Genomic DNA, 8,824 nt, shown 5'->3' with positions numbered 1-8,824 from the left:
CTCCTGAGATGAAGATCTCACAATGGCTTTTTAAGACTTGAAAACTCCAAGTTACACCCTGGATCTGCAAACCTGTGTGTACAAAGAAACAAGAGGCTAAGGAACTGTTGCATGTCCTTTCCAGAATGCCTGGCCTGCAGTCTGACATGTCTGAGAATCTTCTAAAAGAGAGAATCTTCTAAAATCCCTATGAATGTAAAACAGTGGGTGGAATCACAGAATTCACTAGGTTGGAAAAAACCYCCGGGATCATTGAGTTCAACCAATGACCCAAAACCACCTTGTCTACCAGACCACAACACTATGTTCAGTATTTTCTTAATTCAGGGACGGTGACTCCACCATCTCCCTGGGCAGTCCATTCCAATGTCTAATCACCCTTTCTGTAAATAAATTTTTCCCGATGTGTGACCTGAACGTCCCCTGGCGCAGCTTGAGGTGCCATGTCCTCCTGTCAGTAGTTGCCTGGGAGCAGAGGCCAATCCCTACCTTGGCCAATCCCAAATTCCCTTCAGGGAGTTGTAGAGTGATAAGGTCACCCCTGAGCCTTCTTTTCTCCAGGCTGAACAMCCCCAGCTCTTTCAGCCACTCCTCATAGGATTTATGCTCCACACCCCTCACCAGCTCTGTTGGTTCGCATCTCAATGTCTGTCCTGAATCGGGGGACCCATAAATGGACACAGAGCTCGAGATGTGCCCTCACAGTGGCGAGTGAAGGGTGACAATCCCCGCCCTGCTCCCGCCGGCCACACCATTGCTGACACAGGCCGGGGTGCCACTGACTTTCTTGGCCAGCTGGGCACGCACAGGCTCAGGTTCAGCCGGCTGGAGCTGTAGTGCACTGTGYGGGAAGCCATCGGGAATTCCCGCGTTCCGCATTCCCACAGCGGAGCATTCCAGGCCGTCCCTGCGCTGGAGCCGCTGCGCCGCCAGGGGGCGCGCGAGCCCCGCCGCCGCAGCGCGAGGCGGGCCCGCCGAGTGACGTCATCCCGCAGGCTCGAGGGGCGGGGCGGGGCGCGCGCGCGGTACTTATAGTGGGGGGGCGGAACGGGAAGCGGAAACCGCGGGGAGAGGGCTGGCGGAAGGCCTTGGGGAGCACCACCGCCAGCAACACTACTGCTACCACTAGCGGCGGCTGCAGCAGCACCAGCACCAGCACCAGCGGCGGCTCAAGATGTCTATCGAAATCGAGTCCTCCGAGTAAGTGTAGCGGCAGCGCGGGGGCATGGGGTTGGACGGGGAGGGAGCGGTTTGGCGGCCCCGGCTTTGGCCCAGGCGCCAGTGGCGGAGGGGACGGGACGGGAGGCGAAGCAAGGCCCGGGAGGCGAAGCGAGGCCCGGCGGTTTCGGCGCCATAGGGAGCCCAGGGGTGCGGACGGTACCCGCCGCGGCCGGGAAGGCGGCCCGTGTGTCCGGTGCCCCGGCTGACCGTGTTCTATGCCATCCCCCGCAGCGTGATCCGGCTCATCATGCAGTACCTGAAGGAGAACAGCCTCCACCGGGCGCTTGCCACCCTTCAGGAGGAGACCACCGTGTCCCTCAACACCGTGGACAGCATTGAGAGTTTTGTGGCAGACATCAACAGCGGGCACTGGGACACGGTGCTGCAGGCCATWCAGTCTCTGAAGCTGCCCGACAAGACCCTTATTGATCTCTACGAGCAGGTGAGCGAGAGCGGGGTTCCTACGGACTCTTCTGGTCTATGTGGAAGCATCCCTGTGGTATTTTTCGCTAACCCTTTGCTGATGCAGACATTTGTCTCTTGGTGCAGGTTGTGCTGGAGTTGATTGAGCTCCGGGAACTGGGTGCTGCCAGGTCTCTGCTGAGACAAACAGATCCCATGATCATGCTGAAACAAACTCAGCCAGAGCGCTACATTCACCTCGAAAACCTTCTTGCCAGATCTTACTTTGATCCTCGTGAGGTATGTTATGCCCTTCCCTAGAGATCTCTCTTGCATGACCCTCAGCATCATTCCAAGCCACTGATGGCTCTTGGCATTGTTTTTTCTCTTGTCTATCTGTGAATGCCAACATGCAGTTTGCCATTTTGATGCTTTTACCTTTAACTTTTATGGAGAATTTGGGAACTGGTGCATGAGACTTTATAACAAGGCAGCAGAGCAGTGGGTTTGAAGTGCTGCARTTGGGAGTTTGGGGATTTGTACTTGTGTCCTGCCGCAGGATGAYATCTGCGGCTTGCTTTTTTTCTGTTAGGTAGGCAGCAGAAGCAAACAYATGGGTTGTGTGAATAGAAATAGTGCTATGTAATTACAATAATAACAAAGCACTTGTCGTGACCAGTTACATCAGTCTGCCATTTTTGGGGATAGCATGTTAGGTTAATGGCTAATTTAGTTACRGGACCGATCTTTGAGATTTTTTCCGGCTGTGATAAATGTGTGCTTTTAAGGGTTGGTGTTAAAGAGAAGAGCTGTTTGGAGGCCTGATAGAAAATTTATATGGAAAGGGATTCAATTTCAGAGCAACAAAGGTGTTTTTGGGAAAGAAAAATATTTAGAACAGTAAGCTCATAAAAATAACCTTTCTCTAGGCATACCCAGATGGGAGTAGCAAAGAGAAGCGGAGAGCTGCTATTGCACAAGCTTTGGCTGGAGAAGTCAGTGTGGTACCTCCATCTCGTCTTATGGCRTTGTTGGGGCAGGTGAGTCTTGAAAAATATTTTATTAATTATGTCTTTAGAGGTTTGCTGCAGAAAGTTATGATATAGTTGACTCTTYAACTCTATAGATAGTATAAATGTTACACTTTTGCATGAGGTATAGTTAAAAATTATATTTTCCCATGTGGCAAATATTTAGCAGTTTTAGGAAAAGTCATCACTCTAGCAGTAGGTTTCTTCCAATGGAATAAATACACAGCACATGATGTGCACTTAGAGAATAGCTTTCTGTAACACAGAATTTTTGTTGTGCTTTTAACCTTTTCTGATTCTCAGAATGTATTCATTGGTACTCTGTGCAGTATTTCATATGTCATAGATCTGTGTTAACTGGTAACTAATGGTGTGACTTTCATTTCCTGTAAAGGCTCTGAAATGGCAGCAGCACCAGGGCCTGCTTCCTCCTGGTATGACAATTGACTTGTTCAGAGGCAAAGCAGCTGTGAAAGATGTAGAAGAAGAAAAGTTTCCCACACAGCTGAGCAGGCATATTAAGGTAATGTTTGCTTTTGTGTGTTACTGCTGCTTATTCCTTCTCATGGTTTATGTTGGTAGATAAGGGGAAATCTTCTGAACACTTCTGTTCTCTTTGTTGTAAGTCGTTAGTTGTGAGCCTCCTCCCTYGTGCCCCGTGCCCAGTGCCCCACAAACACCTGTGTTTTTGCCTCCCTTTTCCATGCTTTATCTTATCAGAAGACTTTTCTTTGTGGGAGTCTGAAATAAGGCCTTTTAATAAGACTGGATGCTTATGGTATTTGTGATTAAGATAACAATGTAGTTTATTTGATTTCACAGTTCAGAATCACATTACAGGAATATGCATACTCCCCTCCTTTATGTGTGTAGACAAATAAAAGCTGTTTTTCAGAAGTTGTGAATTGGACTTTTTGAAATCAGTTTGTGGTGTTCAGTAAGAACTTGCTAAAAAGCTTTATTAGAATTTATTTTCTTTGTCATTGCTACTCTTGTATTTTTGTTGGGGCTACTGAAAACTTTTTTCTGTACTCAGTTGTCGTGGCCACTTGTATTTAAAAATGTAGAAATTAAAAAAAAATTAAAAAAATACCAGATGTTCTCTGTGCAAATTACGCTAGAGAAACATCACTCCAAATGAAGCAACTTCAGAAATTCAGAAAGTTTTGAAATGTGCTTGAGATATATATTAGGTATCGAAAGGGTGTTTGTTGACACACAATTTGCTGCAAAGACAAAAATACGAAGACAACTGATTCAGCTGCTGCTGTAAGCATGGAGTGTCTGATGTAAATTTCACAGATATCACTAGATCAGAAGTAGGGTTGTTTTTTTTTTTTTTTTTAAATGTTACTCTGTATCTATTGACAGATCCTTTGTTCCTCAACCTTAAATTTGTGAATACAAACCTCTGGCAGATACTTTATTTTTACTATCAGAATGACACTGCAGTTTTGTTTTAATGAGTTTTGTCTTTTGAATAGCTTAATGAACTTTGTTTATGTTTCTGTTTATAACAGTTTGGGCAGAAGTCGCATGTGGAGTGTGCTCGGTTTTCTCCAGATGGACAATATCTGGTTACTGGCTCTGTTGATGGCTTCATTGAAGTATGGAACTTCACTACTGGAAAGATTAGGAAGGTAAGTTACTCCTTATTTCACACAGATAGTATGCTTGCCAAAGCACCTGGATTTATTCTTCAAGATTGTGAGGGACTGTTAGGAACCTGAGAAGGCTGTCTGCTTAGATGGTTCAAATATCGGTCTGCAGTATTGATACGGGTTTAGTAATTTGATTTGTCACAGGTTTTTTTTTATGTGGTAACTGTTCTTACCTTCCTGTATTGTTAYTGTTGTCTTTGTAAAGTATAACTGAAGTTAAAACTGTTATACTTTTGCATATTGCCTTAAAAGTAGATTTAATTTATTTTAGTAATATGACTGATGGATCATCTGCTTTTGTTTAGGATCTGAAGTATCAGGCACAAGATAACTTCATGATGATGGATGATGCAGTGCTGTGCATGTGCTTCAGTAGAGATACAGAAATGCTAGCAACTGGAGCCCAAGATGGGAAAATCAAGGTACAAATCATTTTGTATAGTATGTTGGGAGGGGGTGGTGATAAAAATTATTTGATTGCAATAGCAGTAATGTTCCCATTCAATATAAACCCAAAGGAAATTTAATATGGCTCAAAACCTCTTATTATTGGGTCTGATGTTTAAGCTCATGTGATCTCGTAACAAAATAATCACTTATTTTCTCTTTTCAGGTGTGGAAAATCCAGAGTGGTCAATGTCTCAGAAGATTTGAACGAGCACACAGCAAAGGTGTTACATGCCTCAGTTTCTCTAAAGACAGCAGCCAAATTCTTAGTGCTTCTTTTGATCAGACAATCAGGTAAATAAACTGAGAATGTGTGAGCTGCAGTGTGGGAGAAAAGATAACCGATTTTTCACGTTAAGATGTTTTAACTATAAAATCTTGTAATCTAGAAGATACCTGTAGAGGTCTCTAGTCTGCTATGCTTCTCAAAGCACAGCCAGCCTTTCAGTTAAGACAGCCTGTTCAAGGCGTTGGCCAGCCCAGTTTTGACAATCTCCAGGGTTCAAGACCCAGCTGCTTCTCTTGGGAAAATCCTGTTTGGATATAGGGAAAGATGTTTTGGATTGGTTTGATACTGCTTTCTCTTTAAATAGGGGTGATACTGCTTTCTTTTTAAATAGGGKTGATCCTTTGCTTTTTGTACTTGAGCTGTGCACCTTGTCTATTTATTCCCTAAAAAACATGTTGGGTACTGATGTTAACCCAATAATGACAAGGTTTCAGGTGTTTAGTAAGGACTCGGGTATCCCACTTTCTCTTTCCTTTTTCTCCCTTTTTTCATTTAGGATCATTGCAGGGTAGGTTAGAAGTTAGAATAAATATATTCAGAAAGATACTCAAAACGTTGTTCTAATCCTAAATTAGCAGACAACAGGAACCTCATCAAACCCTTTTTCCTGCTGCTCTTAGCATCAGAAAAGTGTTGATTATTGTTTTGTGTAATGCAGTAATTCTGATCCTGCACCTAGTCGCTGGGTGGAATTTGCTCACTTGCATCTATGTTGTCTGACAGGATTCATGGTTTAAAATCTGGGAAAACCCTGAAGGAATTCCGTGGTCATTCTTCCTTTGTCAATGAAGCTACTTTCACCCAGGATGGCCACTACATTATCAGTGCATCCTCTGATGGCACAGTGAAGGTAAGATGGCGTTTACCCTTTGTAAAGAACACCTTTAGACTCTTGCTATCTAATAGCGGATTTGTTACATAATTGTTGCAGTCATTGGAGAAGGACTTGAAGCTATCTGCAGTAATGAGTCTACTTGTGACCTTTGCTGTAGATTTGTGTGAGAACTGATGAAATTCCTTACTCTGCTTGCAGTCACTTGCAGGGCTTGTCCCTGCTGCATTTATGACCAGGGACATAAGTGCAGTGCTTATTGCCTGTTTTGCCTTATTCTAGACATAGAATTGACTGCTACACCTCTTGTTTTAGGATGTGGGGATTCTGTAGTCTGAAATAATTGCATATCAGGTTGTTCTTAATGATTTTTTAAAAGCTAATTTGTTTCACTTATTTTTCATACTAGGTTTGGAATGTGAAGACAACAGAGTGCTCCAACACCTTCAAGTCCCTTGGTAGCACTGCTGGGACAGACATTACTGTGAACAGTGTCATTCTGCTGCCTAAAAACCCTGAACACTTTGTTGTTTGCAACAGATCGAATACAGTTGTCATCATGAATATGCAAGGACAGGTATGTGATCTTTTTGCTATCATTTCAAGTCTCTGTAATTTCAAGAATGCAGAAAAACCTAGWTAATAACCTAGCCCTGGGTTAAGCCAAATTTCTCTGGTTTGTTTTCATGCAAACGATTCTGTACTTAAGCTCACAGATTTACAGCTATGGAAAGGACTGTGTTCTAAATGGACCTAGTACTCCTTAAATATTTTTGCCCTAAAGACGATAGTGATTGTTGCTGTTTTAATTCTGACAAATGGTTTTGGGTGTGTTTTTACAGATTGTAAGAAGTTTCAGCTCTGGTAAGAGAGAAGGTGGTGACTTTGTCTGCTGTGCACTTTCACCTCGTGGTGAATGGATCTATTGTGTTGGTGAAGATTTTGTGCTGTACTGTTTCAGCACAGTGACCGGCAAGCTGGAGAGAACTCTGACTGTAAGTTTTAGCTCTGAGCTTTTCCAGAGTTTAAACACAATGATGTAAATGTTCATTATGACATCTGTAAGGAGGCATCTCAGACCAAAGAAACTTCATCTCTAGCAGACACAATTGGTAACAAATRTATTTCACAACATTTGGCCATGGAATGTTTGGTTACTTTAAAATGATTTAATTGTAAAAATTAGGAAAATATTTACTCTCCAAGCAAAGAGTGATTTGGTTCAGACTTCCTTGAATGGGAGCATGTCTTGGCCTGGTCTCCAGCTGGTGGGAGAATCTGACCAAGCTGTCAGGTTTAAAGCACTTTGGTTTAAATTTGCTTTAGGTTGAGCCAAAGAGGAATACCAGCTTGAATGTCTAAATTTAATGGGGAACACTTAGACTATGTGGTTTTCAGTGGATGTAAATTTTCACTGAACCTTCCCTTGCCCAACAAAAAGTAACTGCCATGTCACAGAAATTGTTGTGACTGGGATTCAGTGTTGAAGGGTATGTAGTTCTGCTTATGCCCTGTACACAGAGCATGTGAACCCTCAGTCTAGCTTGCCTCCAGTTGTTTTTTAGAGAATATTTGTCTTGAATGTGCTAAAGAATGATTCTCCTAATGCATCTTTCTGCTTACTCYCTAGGTCCATGAAAAAGATGTCATTGGCATTGCTCATCACCCCCACCAGAACCTGATTGCCACTTACAGTGAAGACGGCCTGCTCAAGCTCTGGAAGCCATAGATTTGTTTTGCAGTGAGCTCTGAAGCGTGCCTGTTACTTGCAGGTTACTAGTGTTTGTGCTTTAACAAGGTCTAGATATACTGAGTGTGATACTTGCTCAATTTTCAGTTCAGATTTCCAGAGAATTACATTTTTACTTACCTAAAGTAGATTGATGCATAAATACAGCATCAGTTAATTTCATATACTTTAATTTTTACTAGAGTAGTTGAAGCAACTTCAGTGAGAGTGTTTTCTGTCTTCTGAAGTCTGTACTCTTCCTAAGATGTTTGTAAAAGTTTAATGAGCCAGCAGCTTAAGAGTGGTTGCTGACTTCTTCAAATATTTCCTCAAAAAACATATGTTTTTTTGGTTGTTTTTATTTTTTAAAGTGAAATGTGGAATGGGAAAGCTGTCTCTTCCCCACTGCTGAAACAGCCTTATTTCCCTGGAATGCAGATGAGGATGCTATATCCTCATCTTGAAGATGGGGTAGTTTCTGGGCTATTGGGTTTTGCTGTGTTCAATTTTCACTATCATTTTTTCAATTGTATTGGAAAGTAGTTCACACAGCTGCCTCAGAACGAAACTGTCCTTCCCCATCTGCCAGCACTTCCTGCGATAGACTGTACCCCTGCCTAATGTGGCAGTGAGATACAGTTGCTTTTGTTTGGGGATTTTTTTGGGTTTTTTTTTTTTTTTNTTTTTTTTGCTTTGCTTTCAGACTAAAAGGAGATATTACCGGGGCCCTCTTCTTGTAAGTGCAAAATGTCTTCAGCCCAGCTGTGGCTGAAACAGGCTCCAGGGGATCAATATTTTAAAACATGCGAAAGTTGGTTTACATAGGCTGAGTTCCTAGTGCTGTGATAATGCTTTAAATAATGATTTTTAAGATTTTTTTTTTTAATTTCATATGCCTGTGGACCTAGTTAAAGTTATGCTTAGGTCCCACCAGATGATAAAAAGATACTCTCAGGCTCTTTAGTTTGGAGCGCATTATGATGAAAGATTCTGACTAATGTACACTGTTCTGAATGTACACCAGAATCTTCTAAAGTCTGACCATGTGTTTTCTAGAATGCAGAAAAATGAGACTTTTCCTGTAGTGATGAGTCAAATGCATGTAGATTTGAATCTGCTGCACTGTGTCCTGTCCTCATCTCCTGTAAAATGCTTTCCTACTGCAGTGATCTTTCAAACAGTTATAACTTGTCTTTGACTCAATAAATTAGT

At 42.6% G+C, this 8,824-nt stretch overlaps 1 protein-coding gene across 2 annotated transcripts; it reads left to right on the top strand.

The window, feature by feature from the left end:
• Nucleotides 1-1,051: 1,051 nt before the first annotated feature.
• Nucleotides 1,052-8,824, top strand: SMU1 (SMU1 DNA replication regulator and spliceosomal factor). Of its 2 annotated transcripts, XM_057373087.1 has the most exons (13): nt 1,061-1,137; nt 1,171-1,200; nt 1,453-1,663; nt 1,771-1,923; nt 2,553-2,663; nt 3,049-3,177; nt 4,175-4,294; nt 4,621-4,737; nt 4,929-5,056; nt 5,775-5,901; nt 6,293-6,460; nt 6,726-6,878; nt 7,514-8,824. In XM_057373087.1, exons 2-13 carry the CDS (start codon nt 1,175-1,177, stop codon nt 7,610-7,612), a joined length of 1,542 nt encoding a protein of 513 aa, XP_057229070.1. In that variant the 5' UTR covers nt 1,061-1,137; nt 1,171-1,174; the 3' UTR covers nt 7,613-8,824. The 2 variants fall into 2 exon arrangements, with proteins under 2 accessions (XP_057229069.1, XP_057229070.1); XM_057373086.1 differs by having other exon boundaries at nt 1,052-1,200.

Source organism: Malurus melanocephalus, unplaced genomic scaffold (assembly GCF_030028575.1).
Source record: "Malurus melanocephalus ecotype Western Australia unplaced genomic scaffold, MMel_1.1 scaffold_184, whole genome shotgun sequence".
Classification (NCBI taxonomy): Eukaryota; Metazoa; Chordata; class Aves; order Passeriformes; family Maluridae; genus Malurus; species Malurus melanocephalus.
This window is presented reverse-complemented; position numbering and strand designations above follow the sequence as displayed.